This window comes from Xenopus laevis, chromosome 4L (genome assembly GCF_017654675.1).
Source record: "Xenopus laevis strain J_2021 chromosome 4L, Xenopus_laevis_v10.1, whole genome shotgun sequence".
In the NCBI taxonomy this organism is placed as follows: domain Eukaryota; kingdom Metazoa; phylum Chordata; class Amphibia; order Anura; family Pipidae; genus Xenopus; species Xenopus laevis.
In genome coordinates this window covers 41,762,717-41,781,887 of record NC_054377.1, presented here as the reverse complement: position 1 = coordinate 41,781,887, position 19,171 = coordinate 41,762,717, and the positions used below count along the sequence as shown (strand labels likewise).

At 37.4% G+C, this 19,171-nt stretch overlaps 1 protein-coding gene across 9 annotated transcripts in view; it reads left to right on the top strand.

The window, feature by feature from the left end:
• Positions 1 to 19,171, top strand: part of LOC108714014 (chromodomain-helicase-DNA-binding protein 9) — a 125,987-nt gene that overhangs the window by 95,711 nt on the left and 11,105 nt on the right. For 6 of the 9 annotated variants that reach the window (XM_018257837.2, XM_018257834.2, XM_018257835.2 and 3 more), the window contains 10 exons: positions 1,309 to 1,412; positions 3,312 to 3,429; positions 4,638 to 4,695; positions 5,098 to 5,137; positions 7,391 to 7,610; positions 8,452 to 8,654; positions 10,248 to 11,132; positions 12,425 to 12,588; positions 13,581 to 13,850; positions 17,236 to 17,398. In XM_018257837.2, coding sequence (XP_018113326.1) covers positions 1,309 to 1,412; positions 3,312 to 3,429; positions 4,638 to 4,695; positions 5,098 to 5,137; positions 7,391 to 7,610; positions 8,452 to 8,654; positions 10,248 to 11,132; positions 12,425 to 12,588; positions 13,581 to 13,850; positions 17,236 to 17,398 — 2,225 coding nt within the window. The remainder of the gene's footprint in view (positions 1 to 1,308; positions 1,413 to 3,311; positions 3,430 to 4,637; positions 4,696 to 5,097; positions 5,138 to 7,390; positions 7,611 to 8,451; positions 8,655 to 10,247; positions 11,133 to 12,424; positions 12,589 to 13,580; positions 13,851 to 17,235; positions 17,399 to 19,171) is intronic. The other 3 variants (XM_018257838.2, XM_041590143.1, XM_018257836.2) reach the window with 2 other exon arrangements.

Genomic DNA, 19,171 nt, shown 5'->3' with positions numbered 1-19,171 from the left:
AATATGAGGACTGTTGGTAACAAGGTTCAAGACCAATAGTCAAATGCCCTCTAGAGATGCAAGTTGCCTTTTGGAATGGCAGAACTTTAATGCCCTCTATCCGTTCTTTTAGGGTGGGTGAGTGGACCTGTTAATTGAAATAAAATTAGCTTTTAAGCATAGTACAATAAAAGTTGAAGTAGAAGTGCTGTCACTCGGTTGGGTTTTGTCAGAACCAGTCATGGATGTTATTTCTGCCAAGACCAAGTAACATGTAGCCAGGGCCCTCTTCACATCTTGGGCACATATTAGCTATGTCTGGACTATAATGACTGAGACACTCAGGAGTCATATATAGGAGTAATTATGAATTTGATTTGTATAAGTGTGGTCTTAGCTGATATAGCCATAGAGAGGAGTTGCTGCAAAATGCCCATAATGCCCACCTGGATCTTGTTTAATACTGAGCAGGTTATTTCCCCACCACCATTTTGCCACTTCCTTAGATAAGCAGAATAGGTAGCCCAGAACACGCTTCGAACCCAGGCCCCTTTAAAATGGTAGATGAATGATCCCCATTTGAGTGTATTTGTTTTTTTAGAGAAGTAACCCAATTTGAAAGCTGGAAAGAGTCGTACAAAAAAAAAATTAAAATAAATAAAGACCAATTGAAAGTTGCTTAGAATATAACATACCGAACAACCCCTTTAAGTGACCAGTAAGATTCTTCTCCTGCAATAAAAGTATGTCAGGCTTGTGCTTATAAACAAATTGGAATACTAAGGCTCTCTGTATTTTGGATCCCCTGACATTCCTACTAAGCTTAAATTCCATCATATTATATTATGTTAAATTGTTGTAAGGGATGAATGAGCTCCCTTAACCATAGCAGCATAACCAGTTTACATCCCCCCCCCCACAGGGAAGATAAGAGAAGTCAAATGCATGCCTGCTGAGAGAGCAGTGTGATAGTGAGCGTTACTTTAGAATAAACATATAAAAGTGAAAACATTAACATTTTCCACTTTATCGCCCCAACCATGAACTGTCTCCACCAAGATAAGTCTTGCCCCCTGGCTTGCCATGGATATGTATGGGGACTATGTCTGGAGATGCATTTCCAGTTGGCAGGGAGTCATAGGAGAGGCCCCCGAGGGTGTCAAAATGCTCAAAAGTAGGGATATCCAATGGTACTCCACTTAAACACGTCTTGTTGGACCCCCTACAGCCATGCCGAAACCTTAACTATTTCAAAAATGAACATAGGTATAAGTTGTATGTTTGTAAGTGTATCACTGCTTGTTTGAAATGGCTGTCTAATTGTTTCAGTGAAATTGACCTCTGGATTCCTGAGCCTGACCATTCTGAATTGCCAGTGAATTGGTGGGATGCAGATGCTGACAAGTCACTTCTCATTGGTGTATTTAAGCATGGTGAGTAGAAATGCTTTACGGAATTCACTCTTAAATAGTTTAAATAGTTTTGAGATCATCATCATTAACCCACCCCTTATTTAAAGTATAACAAATCCTACACTGAAATTGTTTGCTTTTTTGTTTGTTTCAGAACTGTAAAATGCTAAATTATATTTTACTGGACATTTTAGGTTTGCTTAAAAACTGAAGTTTATTTAAATCTGGAATATGCTATTTGCATACGTATTAAATCCCCACATTGGACAACCACTCACTCCAGCCTTTATAGATTACATTGTTACTATTTACCCAGTTTTTATTTTTACACTTCTTTAAAGGGGAACTATCTTGAAAATGAAAACTTAATATAAGCTTTACTGAAAGCATACTGAAATAAGCAACTTTCTAAATACAATCAATTCAAAATTCAGGATTGATTCTGAAATAATCAAGTTTATCTTCACTAGCTTTCTCTCAGCATCTGTTTCTCTTCATTCTGTCTTCATGCAATAGTTGCTGTCAGATTTTCATTGACAGATCCAATATATTTTATAGTTTCTTATTTCAGTATGATGAAGCTTATTTAAATTTTCATCTTGGCAGTAGTTCCCGTTTAAGACAATTCCAGTCCCCACTTATGAAAAGAGTCTCCACTGCATGGTACTGCCATTAATCTTGGTGTGGATCAGCAATATCGATATTGTGACTGAAACAATATGCGTGAAAGAAAGCTAATATCTCCTTGCACCTAAATAACTATTGAAATATGGTGATTGTTGTAGGCAGACTGGTTTATTAAAATTACAGTAGACACACAGCTGGGTAACTTTAAGTTACTTTTAGAACAGTAAGATTTATGTCCTGCAATTGCCTAGTTAAAACCAAGGCTTCAGTCCAGTTAGGAATCCGTTTGCATAAAGGCGCAAAAGCCTCATTAAACTAATTGAACAACCTGGAGCAAATCCCCCTCAAACAATGGGTCAGTCAGTGAACTGCGTAAAATGTTGGTACATACAAGCCCCAAAATATTTAATATTGTGTTGGGATAGAATACTTATGCCAACAGCGTAGTTCAGTTTGTTTAGTTTTCTATAAACAAGGATACATTACAACATATTTGGGTCTTTAATTTAATATCACAGAGAACACAGAGGCAGCATAAGATATGTTTTTCGGTAATTCATTAAGGGTTTTGTATACTTTTGTGAATTTTTGTGTTTGTTTTGTTGAAGGGAGTTGGTTGACCATAGCATGGAGCCAATCAGTTTCTGCTGATTAATGAATATCTATTACTGAGCCATCCTACCCCATTTTGGGTAATTTAGCTATATATGATTATTTGAACTAATCCTGAACATTAGATGAGCAGAAAGAAAATTTCCAAACATATCACTCTTGGTTTGTCATTTTTCCGGTATAATTCTGGGGCTTCCCAAAGCTTACTTCTCAAACTGTTATTATGTAAGAAAGCAAACTTGCACATGTAGATCATATGTCATATATTCACCATAAATATAAAAAATTACCATATATTATTTGCCACCTGGTGAAACAAGGTTCATGGTGTGGGGTTGAGGGTGAAACACGCTAAAAGAAGAAAAAAAAAACTCTTCGCCAATTTCAATCTAGAGATATCAAAATGTATGAGAATCTGGGAGCCATTTAAATATTAACATCATTTACTTTTATACAACACGACACTAATAACAAACGGGTCTTACAGTAATTTAACAAACAAGTGTTGCATAAAAAATAGGATCAGAATGCTGCTCCCAAGAGCTTACAATCTAATTGTTATAACAATATTTAGGAAGTAAGTTCTCTCTTACAGATATGGCTTAATTTTTGTGGTAAAATACTACTACTAATAATAATAATGATTAATTGAGTTATATATTAAAACTTTACCTTTCTAAGGTTATGAGAAATACAACACCATCAGAGCAGACCCAGCTCTTTGCTTTCTGGAACGGGCTGGTAAACCAGACGAGAAGGCTGTGGCTGCAGAGCAACGGGCTAACGATTTTATGGATGGGTAAGATGAAATGAGGATAGAATAATTGTCTTTAAAATGATCATAATAAAAATAATCCTATATCTCCCAAACAGAGGTTAAAACTCCCAAAATCACTGGTTCCCATAGGCATCACAAAGTATTGGAACCCACCTGTCCATGGCACACTCTGCCAGTGACAGGTAATCTCAAGTTAAATGCTGAAATGTGCGTTTTGTTATCAGTGGCCTCCTGTAACTACTTGTGTGTGCACACGAATGATGTCAGAGATCATTGGGCCCCATATGGGCCTACTTATTGTGTCCTAGTTATTAGTCCAATGCCTTCCTGTGTGCTCTGCGCAACTAAATACAAAGAGGCACCAATAAACATTACCCAACAAAATTCCACACCCCAACCACATCCCATGGTCTACCCAAACTATGCCTTCACACAAAAGTGGCTCTGCATATGCCATGAACAGAGTTTTTACTGTATCTGAATCAGTGAGATTTATTTTGTTTTTTTTCTATTTTCTATGTGTGACCGTTTTTCTAATATTGAAGTGTCAAGTGTTTTTGGCTTCTGAAGCAGCTCTGGCAGGGGGGTTGTCAACCCTGTAAGCTGTTCTAAATGGATACATTTAGTTGATACATTTCTTTTCTGTGTCCCTGCTGAGCAGAATCTCTGGGTTTCATTACAGGCAGCTGTTAGAATTGATGCAATTGTTGCTAATACTCCAGAGATGCTGCTGAGAAATGGATAAACTGAAAATGTTGCAAAATTGTAACAGTTTAGAGTCTGCGCCTGAATTACTGAGCTTCCAGACTGAAACACCAGAGACAGGGACTTTAAACTTAGATTTTGGAAAAACTGTGAAAAATAAATAATGGAAACTAATTGAAAAAAGTCTTTATTTCTGGGGAACAATCTAAAAACAACTGAATTGAAAAAAGTGTTTGGAAGGTGAACAACCCCTTTAAACCTTTAGTATCTGCATTGCCATCATAAAAGTACCGTCATGACGGCGCTGTCGATTTTACGGTTACTGATCTATGCCAAAAACTATATATATATTTTCTGGGTAAAACAATTGGTAAGATTGGCTGACTTCTGTTAAAGGGCAATTTACACCAGCCTAATACGTGGGCACTGTTTAACATTAGTATTGTTGTGTAAAAGGAAATAATCCTCTTACTCCCTTACACTTAGTTAATATTTAGATTTTTTCCCTCTTGCAATTTTCATAGTGATGTTGAAGATCCAGAATATAAACCAGCTCCCACGCTCTTAAAGGATGATATGGAGGTAAAGACATTTTTTTAATCTGTTATACCCCACCTACCCAAACCAACGAGAGCCCCTCAGTCAACTGCTGTATCCTTGATTTTGCAAAATATAAAATAATTGATTTCTGCAATGTTTTGGAAAAGTGTTACTTTAGTAATTTAATTCGGTAGCTGTCTTATGCATCTTTAAAACTTTCTCTTTATGTTGCTTTACTTCAGAGAAAATTATTTGTTATACATTATATCTAACCATGTGACATGCACATTGTGTTACGTGTTCTAGTTAAACTTCCAGAGGGTAACAAAAATAGTGTATTCTAATTATTATATATAAATATGTAGGGGAGAAAAGGACATAGTATTTGAATTGTGTATCAATTAATAAAGTCTTTGATGCTGATTGTTTTTTTTTTCTCCACAGGATGATGCTTCTTCTCCTGGAGATCTTGTCATAGCTGATGGTAACAATATAAATGTTGACCTAATTTGCAATAATGGAAAACTTAGTTGCATTAAATATTTAAAGGAGAAATAAAGTTTAAGTACAGTAGAAATGTTGCACATCATATTTTGGAGTTTTCTACCAGCCCAAAGCAACTACAGCCCTCTTTAGCAGTGAAGAGCTGAGCCTTCAAATATGCCCCCAGAAGCTCCCCATCCTCCTTATTACTGGTTCCACAGCACATGTGCTGCTCTCCGTTATCCAAGTGTAGGGACAGAGTTGCATTATACTGTTTATATAGAATATAATACTTAGGGGTCATTACAATTTTTCAAGCAGAAATTATTATAAAAGCTGATATTACATGGATGATTATTCCATACTAATGCAAAATGCCACTAGTATCTACATTAATTCTTTATCAGCCCTGTGCCATGACCCACTTAGTGCTTGTAAGCACCATTCTCATAGATGAGTTCCCTTGAATTTTGCCATTAGCTTTAGAGAAGCAGTGGGGACAGGTTTATGTAGAATAAGGTTTCTCTTTAATATATTCATTGTACTACTCCACTTTACGATTCATAATAGTTATATGCCCTGTACAAATTTATGACCACCTATACTTTTTAATAGACTCAAGACAGGCAGACGGCACTTCTGGAAAAGGTTTATTGGGGTTGCTGCTGTGAATCCTAACGCGTTTCGGGAATAAATCCCTTAATCATCATGACCTATGATTAAGGGATTTATTCCCGAAACGTGTTTGGATTCACAGCAGCAACCCCAATAAACCTTTTCCAGAAGTGCCGTCTGCCTGTCTTGAGTCTATTGAATGTTAGCAGTGTGGATACTGCTTGACAGAGCACCTGGACGAGTATATGCGGTGAGCAGTAGCGGTTTTTTACCTTTGTTTTCGACCCTCTGATTCACCTATACTTTTTGCTGTGCTAAAAATGATATTAATTGGCATACAGCCAAATTAACAGAAAATATTTACCAAGCAATCGTTTAAATGCAAAGTATTTCATAATGTAAACATGTGAATATAATTATTATAATTCACAAAGAAAGAAAATTAGCTTTAGGGTATTAGCTGTATAATTCACAACTATGGCTGCAGTGCAAGATTCAGTTTGAGGATCACTTTGGAACGTCTCTACCTTGCTGGTGTCTCTGAACATTATTCAAGAAACACTGGGGTTTGTGGACCTTTAAATCAGTTTAGATCTGTTACATGGTCATTAATGGCTTCATCTGTTTTTCCAGGGTCCGGGGTCTAATTGGTTCAAAGTTTGTTTGTACAGATTCTGGATAACGGATGAATGTTGGCTGTGTTAGCTCAAATTCAATAGCTACAGCAAAGTAGTACATGCAGATGTTTATTTCCAACTGGTGCAAGTACCTTATTAGACCTGCTTCAGGTTATTCCTAAGTAATTGCTCCTATTGTAACTATACCCACTTTGTATGGCCACCTGTTAATGGAGCTGGTGGCTGGCAATGCCATTAATGCTAGTAGCCAAAGTTAGTGGGGATACAGGTCTTGCCTGAAGTCTATCATTCTTTATTTGCCAATTCAACTTTTATGGACAGTTTAAATGGTGACTTATCCTATGTTTGTCCTTTAACACCAAGGGGGTCATTTACTGACATCAGGGATAGAATACAAAGTGTAAAAAACAGGTGTACGCCTCAATGTCTCAAACTTACCCATCCGCTCCCCTGGGTACAGGCTCTTGCACTCCAGAAGCCACCTCAAGCTACCTGTCTTCTTTGTGGAGTATAGCTCACTAGTGGAGTAACCTCCCCATTTATTACCTAAGTTAGCTATTTGAAAAACTGAAAACGGTGAAAAAGGGATGTAAAATGAACAGCAAATTTATAAAGCTGCGTATTTTCTTTTACGCCGCCTGATCGATGTATTTTATGTGATTATTTTACACCATCATATTTATGGTGTAACCCATTCAAGTCAGTGGCAAGTAGGTGGCTTTTCTGTGGACACTGTTTTTTAACAATGCCTGGTGTACTTAGGTGCTGTTTTTTTAAGTAGTCTCCTAAGTGTTAATCTCTATTTGTCTGAGCTTTTACCCCTATATACCTACTACTTACTTGCTATCTTCTTATGTACTACAAACAAAATACATTTGCCATTTAGAAGAAAGATATGTTTTAGGGATGCACTGAATCCAAGATTCAACCTAATCTTAGCTCTTTGTTAATTTGAATTTATTTAAAATATTTGCGTTAATTATTTTTCTATATCTTCACAGATGGGCAGGTGACGGAGGGAGACAAAGTTTACTGGCCCACACAGTCAGTACTGACAACACGCCTTCGCCGCCTTGTAACAACATTTCAGCGTACCTCCAAATTTAGGCAGGTCCCGTTAGTCACGCCTGTATTCCCTGTTCAAGCTGCTGCAACGCATGCCCCATATGAGGCGGCTACACTGAATCCAAAAATGGCAGCCAAAATTGAGAGGCAGCAAAGGTCAGTGTATAAATAAACAACAGGGTTATGTAGTATATTTGGTTTTGTCATTATAGCTGCAAAATGAGTGAAAGTTTACTTCTAGATGCATCTGTATCTTTCTAATGGAAATATTAATTATGTTGCATGGAGCTTTCCCTATTTATTTTTCCACCAGATAGGATACTGACAATCCCTACAAATATTTCAAGCAGATTTTTTGTAGCAGAACATCTGCCACAACAAGTTATGTACCTAGATGGTTGAAATGTTTATAGCATGTACATGTCTTTATACCTTTAAAGGAGAAGGAAAGCTACAGAGGCATTTTATTGCCAATAGATTAGCTGCAATAGTGCAAGCTAGAATGCTATATTTATTCTGTAGAATATTTTACCATACCTGAGTAAAAAGCTCTAGAAACTCTCTGTTTGTTTAGAATAGGAGCTGCAGTATTAATGTGGTGTGACATCACTTCCTGCCTGAGTCTCTCCCTGCTCTGGGCTCAGATTACAGTAGAGAAGGGAGGGGGGGGGAGAGAAGCAAACTGAGCATGCTCTTGCCCAGGGCAATGAGGTTTAAGCTGAAGGCAGGAAGTCTGATACAGAAGCCCATGAGTACACAATAGAAGGAAAGAAATGCAGTGTTTCTTTTGACAGGGGACTCAGAGCAGCATTACTTTGGGGGTTTACTGGTATATTTAGATGGACCTTTCTGATAAGGCTTACTTAGTTTTAACCTTTCCTTCTCCTTTAAATTATTTTTATGAAATGGTTTAGAAATCTGAAAAACACTTTTTATATCACAAGAATGCCTTTGTATAGTTTTAGCCAATTAAATTAAATATCTGTTTTGGTTGCAGATGGACTCGAAGAGAAGAAGCAGACTTTTACCGTGTAGTTTCTACATTCGGGGTGGTGTTTGACCCAGGGAGGGGACAATTTGACTGGACCAAATTTCGTGCAATGGCTAGGTTGCACAAAAAGACAGATGAGAGTTTAGAGAAATATCTCTATGCCTTTATAGCAATGTGCCGCAGAGTCTGTCGGTTACCCTCTAAAGATGGTGAGTCCCTTATTTATTCCCTTTTTATATATACAGAAGATTTACTTTAACTTAAATACATCCTTTTTTTTCTGAGATATTTCCCCCTAGTGTTTGCACCCACCAGCTCGGGTATCATGCCACCATGCTCTTTACCATAACAGGGCACATAGAAACAGTGCTGAAAAATGTGCTGTATACCTGATATGGAGAGAGAGTTTTTGATTATTCTCAATGTGTCCCAACTAAACAATGCATTATTTTTATGGAGTAGTTATTTCAAAATTACACTGTTTACACTGCAAATAATTCACTCTACCATATACATTTTTATTCCTGAGCCAACAGTGTTTTTTTGTTTTTGCTTGTTTGCTTTAGTTATAATCTTAGTGTGTAAGCAGTCTCAGATCTTTTTTCCTGATGCTTTCAGAAAGAGCCAGCACTTTATGATGAAACTGTATTCAGATAAGCTATTGTTTCCCCAACTCAGTGTAACTGAAAGGGTTGTAGTGGGACTTAGATTTTTACTGTATTGTGCTTTTTGAAGCAGCGTAGGGGGTTCTTCACAGTGAAGTTGTGGAATGCACTGCTGGGTGATGTTGTGATGGCTGATTCTGTTAATGCTTTCAGAAGTGGCTTGGATGATTTATTGGACAGACATAATATCAAAAGCTATTGTGATACTAAACTCTATAGTTATTATAGATATGGGTGTATATAATTTATGTGGAGGGGTGTGTGTATGGATGCTGGGTTCCATTTGGAGGAGTTGAACTTGATGAAGTTTGTTTTTTTTTCAACCCGATTTAACTATGTAACTGTTTTCATATCTACCCGGGAGCTATCTTGTGTCAGGTAGCTGTTATCTTGTTACCCTCCCATTGTTCTGTACAAGTCCAACTTGTAGTGCAGCGAGTGACTGAAGTTTCAGTGCACAAGTCACTTGACTGAGGGTGCCTCAGAAATATATCTAGCCCCATGTTAGATTTCACAATTAAATACTAAAAAAAAAAATCTTTTGAAAAACAGATTTCAGTTAAGAAGTCTGCTGTTGTAGCACTATTTCTTTGCCGTTTCTTTATTACTTCTATGCTCGCTGCACCACCATACAAATGTCTAGTCATAAAGCCTGCATACTAACAGTTTTTACTTCCAAACTTCTATTAAAACAAAATAAGGCATAAAGCACTATAATATTCTGTTCGGGTTATCTGACATTACTATATGCTGTATTTTATAGCACTATATCTATACACTGCAGGGTAAGCCTAAATGTTACAGCCATGCATATGCTGACTTCATTAACCCTTCATAGTAAGAATATTAACCATATTATTTAACCATGTATTAACCTAGTGTAGTTTGCAAGATGCTATAAACTGTTTCACAGTGTTTGTGAATGTGTTACAACCCAGTAAACCTGCAACAATAGAAACACTTTGTTTTTGAATGTACAGTATTCCAGGAATCTAATCTAATAAACTCAACTTTATCTAGAAACGTGCACAGTATGTTGGGGATACTTGTATAAATTCATCATTGTTTCATTGTACATTTGTGGCTGCATTTATTTACAAGACCTAACAGTAACTTAATATTTTTATCTTTTTCAAGAGTTTGTAGACTCTTCAATTTCCATCCAACCAATAACAGAAGAGAGAGCCTCCAGAACTTTGTACCGTATTGAGCTCCTGAGAAAGGTGCGTGAGCAGGCTCTGCGTCACCCTCAGCTTTTTGAGCGGTTAAAACTCTGCCAACCAAACCCTGACCTTCCTGTGTGGTGGGAGTGTGGAACCCATGACAGGGATTTGCTTATTGGTGCTGCTAAGCATGGAGTGAGCAGGACAGATTATCACATTCTGAGGGATCCTGAACTATCCTTTATGGTGGCCCAGAAAAACCACAGCCAGAGCAAAGGAACTTCATCTACCCCTCTTTTAGCTACACCAAACCATTTGTCAGTTAATGCATCCCCGCTTACTCCCCAGTCGAGGGTCCAAGAAGTAAAAGGGTTCACCAGTGATGAGGTAAGAGTTAAAGATGAAGCACTTAAAGACAATATCCTAACATCAGAGGAAGAATCTGCATCTTCCGAACAACTTAAAGCAAAAGGAAAAAACGAGTCTTTAAATCCAACTAATGGTCCCGTCTCCCATGCTGGAGAACATAAAGGAGCTGTTAAAATGGAGACAGATAGACGCATGGTAGCAGCAAGAACTGAGCCCCTCACCCCTAATTTAACTTCCAAGAAACAGAGGATAAGCAAACGTGAGTCAGCATCCAGCTCAGATTCTGACTCAGACTCCAACAGATCTTCATGCTCATCCAGATCTTCCTCTTCATCATCTACATCCTCCTCGTCCTGTTCCCGCTCAGGATCCAGTTCTTCCTCTTCCTCCTCTTCCTCTTGTTCCTCATCAACTTCTTCGTCTTCCTCCTCCTCGTCCTCTTCATCATCATCCTCTGAGGACAGTGATGATGGAGATGCACAGAAAAGTGGTAAGTATAATTATCCTTATCCAAATGTAGTTCTACAGTTAAGTTCTTGATGGATGTTGATATCTAATGTTAACGGGTGCATTTTTTCCTTAAAGGAACAGTAACGTTAAAAAATAGTGTTTTAAAATAATAAAAATATAATGCAGTGTTGCCCTGCACTGGTAAAACTGATGTGTTTGCTTCAGAAACACTACTATTGTTTATATAAATAAGCTGCTGTGTAGCAATGGGGGCAGCCATTCAAAAGAGAAAAGGCTCAGGTTACACAGCAGATAGCAAATAAGCTGTCTGTCTAATGGTGTTATCTTTTATCCATTAGTTAACCTGTGCGATATAGCCGTTTTTCAATTTCCGCCATTGCTCCACAGCAGCTTGTTTATATGAACTATAGTAGTGTTTCTGAAGCAAACAGATCAGTTTGACCAGTGCAGAACATGATATTTTCATTACTTTAAAACACTAACATTTTTTTGTGTTATTATTCCTTTAAAAAGCAATGATCAATTTGGAAACTGTTGGAATAAAGATATGTTGTAGAACTTTAAGTGATTAAAAGATCTGCACCGGATTTTGCCATTTATAAACCACAATATATTTTGAACTAAGCCCAGCAATGACAGGCCCCCATTTCATTAGCTGTAAAATTTCAAAAATATGCATATTCTTTAAACAAGTGCTCCTTCCCATAACAAGGAGGTACAATATAGTTGGGAACATTAGCATATTAAAAGTGTTAATATCCTGTACATTTTTTCCACTTTGCCGTTTGTCCTGTCCTTGTGTATTGTCCTTTTGAGATTCAACAGTGATTATGTAATAAAACACACTACATTTCCCCAGGAGTAGTAACCCGAAACAACCATTCAACATGTAGAATGTACTGGTCACCTGTTTGAAGGCAAACATCTTACTGGTTGCTATGAGTTACTGCTACTGGGCAAACTTAGTATGTTTTACGTATTTATTACATATAGGGGCCTATTTATCATGCTGTGTAAAAAATGGAGTGAAGCATTACCGGTGATGTTGCTCAGAGAAACCGATCAGCAATTAGATTTTAACTGACTGGCTGCTATGAGCAACATCATCAGTAATGTTTTACTCCACTGTTTACACAGCATGATAAATATCCCCCATAGAGTCTGGACTCATTTCGAGACAGATGTGTTGCTTACCATAAAATTTATAAGGATAATGAAGGCCATCGTATCCATTTTCAAAAAGGAACTATTTAAGGCTGCTATGAAATTTTCCATGTACTATAATAATTTTTAATGTTTTTCTTTACTAAGCAGAGAGTGTGCCTCACGTCAAAGCCTATGATGAGGAAAGTGTAGCTTCAATGAGCACCTTACAGGATGAAACTCAGGATAGCTTCCAAATGGACAATGGAACTCCCAATTCCAGTTGTTTCTTGCCAGGAGGTTATATGCTTGCAGCTGCTCATTGGCCAAAGGTAATGATATGAAAGAGGGACCAAATTCCATATTTACTATTTCAATCATTTATTTCATTAATTTCAGTGTCCACAAAAAATAAAATACTTATTGCTGCAATGAGTATCCAGGGCAATATGCAATAGGCTGGATATTAGGTTTTTGGGAGAAGATATTCGATACCTGTACAGGAATGGAATCCGTTATCCAGAAAGCTCCGAATTACTGGATAGTGGCTTCCCATAGTCTCCATTTTAATGAAATAATTCAAAATTTAAAACATATTTATTTTTTTCTCTGTAATAACAAAACAGTTCCTGGTACTTGATCCTAACTATGATGTAATCCCATTTGGTGGAAAAGCAATCCTATTGGTTTTATGAAATGTTTAAATGATTTTTAGCAGACTTAGTTTGGAGATCCAAGTTACAGAAATATCCTTTATTTGGAAACTCCCAGGCACCCAAGCTTTCTGAACCAGAGAGAACTAAGCTGAGAAAAAAGACCTTCAGGGCCATAGGACTGGTGACATTTTGGTTGTTGCTGGGGATAAAAATGCTGATATGCTCACTAGTTGATCGCCTGAGTAAAAAAAATAAGGTTCTAAAGCTGGCTATACACTATATGATTTTCCCATTTGGCAAGTTTGCAAATGAATGGATCTTTCCCTTGATATGTTCACCTAGGATGGGCGATATCAGGCCAAACAATCGGATTACGACAACAGGAATAGGACAGGGAGGACATTTTGCAGGTAGTGAAGGACCCCAGAACTGCAAGGCAACACTGTTTACCACTGTACCACTGTGCAGTTGTTGCTATTAAATTACTACAGGCCATGCTGGCTGTGTAGCCTATCAGTGATCAACAGTATCTGCTTAATCCCTTGTTATAATCAGGCCATTTCTTTGCCCATGATTAGACTTCATTGCCCACTAATATTGCCTGTGGCCACAGTTGCTTGTCTAGTGTAAACCTGTGTACTTTAATAAGCAACTATTTTTTTCCTTAGGACCGTGTGATGATAAACAGGTTGGATAGCATTTGCCAGGCAGTATTGAAAGGAAAGTGGCCAACAACTAGAAGAAATTATGAAGCCACTAGTGTAGCCTCTTTTTATGCCACCAAGCTTCTTGATAGTCCTGGTGCTGCCACAGAATACAGTGAAGCCGGTCAACAAGCCCCGTCATGTCTCACAGTCAAGGAAGAGTCTGACCAATTACAGATGTCAAAGGTGAAGAAGCATGTACCAGAAAAGGAGTTTACAGTGAAAATCAATGACGTATGTTTATTTATTTTCTTGCCCTGGGACCTGATTGCTGTGTGCAGCATGCTCATATTTCCAGCTGGCTGCCCGCTCTCTCTTTTTAACCCCTTGCATTATATAGTGTTGTCATAAAGTGAAAACTGAATTTGCTTCTCTATTTTCCAATGTACAGAAAGATATATTAAAAATTCAGTGCCTCGTTAAATACTTCCCACGGTCACGATTTTGCTCTTGTATGAAGATGTTTACACCTTGTGGGGTTTTTTCTAGTGCATTGGCTGTTGCAAATATTTAGCATGCTCAGAAGGATCTGTTTAATTCTACATTTCCATGTGCTTTGCAGAGAGAACCTTTTTGCTTGCAAAAGTTAAAAACTCTTTAATATTAGGCCATTTTGGATCATTTTAAAGAAAGCATAAATTAAAAACACGAAAATTTGCTATCAAACATTATAGCTTTAAAACAATATTTTGAAAATGGGGCACCGCAAAAGGGTGTTACTGGCAATCAGTTTCTGGAAATACTAAAGTGTGGGTCATGCTAAATTTAGTTCTTTACCATGCACACAGTAATCTTATTCAAATGAATAAACCTCAAATAACACCATGGCTGGTGATGCCATTTCATTCCCAGTTTGTGGAATCTGCAAGTATCCTGTGTTTGCGTATGTACATAGTTACATACCTATCATTTTATCAGCTGTTTTTTCACTATATGACTGAGCTTCTTAGATTTCACTTTATCACATAAGCCTCATCAGCAAGCCCCATTTTCTGTATTTCTTACAACCACTTAATGAGTTTATGGGTTCCATAAAATATAATATAATACCCGGTGTTTATTTGAAACTGCCAACTAGTTTCATGGAGGCCTTTAAGTCAGCAATCATAGCGACAAGACTAGTGCACACTTTCACAAAGGAACTAACTAGCAGTTTAAAGTATTGACAGTCTTGATTAATTTATGTTCCTCAATAACAAATCCTGCACTAATATTTAGGGTTGTACAAAACTGTAAAACATCTCTGCTGTTGCTGGACTAAAGCTCCCAATTTGCTTATAATGTTGGGGTTTGTTATGATTTGCAGTCCAGCCAAGATTGGGGGAAGTCTGGTTTAGGAAACAGTGTTTACATACTACTCAACTGCTGCAGTCTATACAGGCCTGTCAAAAAAGGGCCAAGGTGCTGGAATATAGCCCCCAACTCCAAAGGGCACTCAGATCAAAAATTCAAAAATATATTTCCAGTCAATACTTAAAGTTAAAAAAATTTCTCTTTATTTATCATAAATATTAAAAATATTAAAAAGTAGGCCTTAGGCGGAGCATCAATTGGTCTGTATGCCTACTTTTTAATATTTATGATAAATAAAGAGAATTTTTTTTAACTTTAAGTATTGACTGGAAATATATTTTTGAATTTTTGAACAGTGTTTACATGCCATTTAAGAAAATAAATCCAGATTAAGTTGTTTGCATTTGTATACAGTCTCCACACATTATTATAGAGCCACATTTTGCATCACTTAGCTTTAGCTCATATAAGCAAGTATGGACCAGCTTTGTCCACTTTTTGTAAGTGATTTTAATATTCTTTTATTAAGGTTGATTGAAATTTGGACACCTCCATATGTACAAGCACAACTAGTGTGAATCAGTGGTAGAGATTGTCAATCTATGGGGCCAAGATTTGATAATATTTCCCTAACTTTTACTAAAGCTTACTGTGCTGATACAGTTGGCACTGCCTGTCCCATCCATTGCATGATACCAGCTTTATGGCATAGAAAAACATTGACTGTTTATGTGCTTGGTTTTCTTTAGGGGTAAGATATCGGCTAGGCCAAGTAGTCGTACTTTTAGGGAGTTCAGTTTTCATAATTTTTTTGGCAGTTCAAAATCATGTGGAGCAATGTGTCCTCTTGACCACCACGTCTTGGGCCTGTAGCATTATAATGAGAACGCCTATACTTTTTAAAGGACAAGCAAATTCTACTGCCCTATGGGGTGCCAATATGTTAGTGATTGCTATTCCTCTCTCATCCCTTGTTTCTCTTCATTCTGTCTTCATTCAGGAGTTGGGTGTCAGATGAATGATCCAATATATCTTATTGGGAGCAGGGGCGATCCTGGCCCATCCGCCGCCTCAGGCGGCCAGAAATCCTGTCTCTACATGTAAAATTTGTTCAAAAGGCAGGTAGATTTTGTTCGTACTGGAATCAGTTATTTGAATGAGCTCTAATACATCTGCTAGGAAATGAAGCCCCCTATAAGATATATTGGATCTAATTATCAATGATTATCTGACACCCAACTGCTGCATGAAGACAGAATGAAGAGAAACAGATGCCGAGAGAGGGATAGTGAAGATGAACTTGATTATTTCAGAAGCAATGCAGCATTTTTAATTGATTGTATTTAGAAAGTTTCTTACTTCAGTATGAGGAAGCTTATACTAATTTTTCATTTTTGTGATAGTTCCCCTTTAATCAGTGACTTGAAGGGGGGCCACATGGGACATAACTGTTCAGTTAGTTTGCACTGGACCTTTAGCACACGGGTCCGATTCAAAAGCAAACTTAACTGAACAGCTAAGCCCCCTCCCCCTTCATGTCGCTGATTGGTTACTGACTGGTAGCACTAACTAACTAAATGTTGAATTTTTTTTTTTTTTACATTTACCGGTACCCATTTTTATTTTTACAATAAACAATTCCTTTAAGGCCTTTTCTAATGGAGCAGTGAATGCGTCCACCAATTATATGTACAATCTAGAAATTCATTAGCTTTGATGAGGATGCCCCAACACAACCTCAAACACAGAACAGTTGTATTTAACCTAAAGATGACAAATTTTGTGTATGGGATCCCTGTCCTGCTGAAACATGAACTTTTGCCAAAGCTTCAGTTTTAACAGGTTCCCTTGCAGTATTCCCCTGTATCTGTCACTATTTAATCTATATACCACCACCATGCATCGCTGAAGGTGAGTGTTATTTTGAAGTGTGCTCAGTGTTGGAATTCAACACATATTGCAAACAGTATATATGTGAAGGTTTCAGTGATTTAAAATAAAGATAGCGCATGTAATACAATAGCATAGGATTTGTTATGTATGTATATTTTTATTTATGAGCTTTATTGCAAATGTTTAGTGTGCCCTGCTAGGCATTAAACAGTAGTGTCATGTATTAGAAGCAATAAGAAGTTCCAGGGAAAAGTAATATACCTAAAAATTAGCAATTAAACAAGTTTTCTAGAGCCTGCTTGCTTTGTGCCATGGAGGGTGGTATATTGCTTCAGCTTAAAGATAATTGCCTGTAGATATATTGCAACAGCTAAATTGTGTTCCTTATTTCACAAGGATTTCCCTATTTAACATTATTATATGGTCATCCTAGGAAGGAGGTTTAAAATTGACTTTCCAGAAGCAAGGAGTTCCTCAGAAGCGGCCACTGGATTGTGAGGAAGTATTAGGACAGCAGCAGTATTTGGCACGGTTGCGAGACCTTCAGAATGCATCTGAAGCAAGCCTTGTGAACTTTCCAAAATCAGCAGCATCAGGTAAGTGAAATGCCCTGTTATTCTCTCTCTCTCTTTTTCATTCATCTTGAAGGGGATGTCAGTTCAAAATTAAAATGTGGCCTAATGAAAGAAACTTAACGCTGTGTTTGTACATTGGTGGAGAAAAGGCAGTCTACTCCCATACAACCCTTTTTATTATGCACTGGCCATTCAGTATGCAATGGCGGGCATGGCATTAGCTTTTTGGTGCACAAATGAGACATTTCAGAACAAAATCTGTCCCATGTGTGCACTGACAGACTGATTCTGTGCCTGTTATGCTGAAGGCAGGGAGGACAGGAGCAAGTCGGCCTTTTCTCTGTCTGCATTTTTACAAAGGTAGAGAAAAGTATGAGGGTGCATTGGCCTAAAAAACTCCCAACATACATTCATTACAAATTTTCAATGGTCTTAAAGTTATTTATTTGTAAATGTAGTTGCTATTGACATCTGTATCTGTCTGCCCCTTTATTTTTATTTCCCCTGCCTTGACTTCTGAAATGACAATGACGATATGATAGAAGCAAGCTTATTAGCAGAGCTGGCTTTTCTGTAGAGCTGACTTTTGTAACATTAGGGGTTAACAAATACTGTTTTATGTATCAACCAATTTGTCAGATGACTGAGAGAAAGCAATCAGAGCAGAGCTTGCTGCTAAGTGTCTTTATTAGACACTCACTCACCCACTGAGATTGAGAACACCAGCTACCATTCCCCAGTCACATATCCTTTTTTTTCTGTTTTATATATCCATTACGTTTAAAACTAAAGCTCGATAAAGAAGTAGGCCAGAGATGCAGAACATTCTGCTTTGAGCCCTAGGCAACCACAGCCTGTTAGAAGATCTGTGAAGATGCTCCAGTGGCTCTTTGTTTTTTTTTCTGCTGAATCACAGCACATGTTCTGTGCTGTTATTACTTACCTGCTGTTAGGCAACTTTAGCAACTCATAATATATACTGCATATATAGAATATAAAAGTCTCAATAATGATGATCCCCTTACATAACTTTGAAGACCTCAATCATTAGAGATGTAGAGATTGTGAAACTTAAAGCTACAGCAGTAGGTTCAGTATGTAGAATAGGGCATTTCAACCCATTTTTGTTTCTTTAATCTTTAAGATAACTATAAAACCATTTCACATGTAAATACATCCCTTTTAATGATCTGTAATATTCTACTTGGAAAACACTTTCATGTTATTGCTAATGAACGGTCTGGCTTCATAAGAAAATATATCAGATTTGACGTTTTAACACTAGACCATTTTCATCATGTAACTCAATCTGTGCTAAGTGTCTTCTTGGACACTATGCAATAAATTGAACCATCCCAGAGTGGTTTTTTTTTTGTTTTGTTTTTTTTTGAAGAAGAAGAAGAAAAAAAGGTGATGAGAAAGATTTAAGAAACAGGACCAGTTTTCATTATGCCAAGATAGAGATCCTTTTTGAAGGGTTTGGCCTAGAATGTGCTATGCGACACCAAAAGACCACCCACTTTGAACAGTATGGGACTTCAGTTATATTTTTGGGAGGGGTCATTCAGCAAAAAATATTTAAAACCATTTAAACCCTTAATTTCAAGTTACAGTATGCACAGCAGCCCCCCAAGCAGAATTACTAACCTTAGAACCAGAACTAATAAATCCTCATCTTCTATTTCTGTTCTGGTCTGGAACTGCAACTCTGTGATCTTCCTCTGTTAATACAATGGAAGCTGTTGTCCTGGACTGTTCAAATGTGCATTGGGGGGCTGTGGTAATACATTGGCT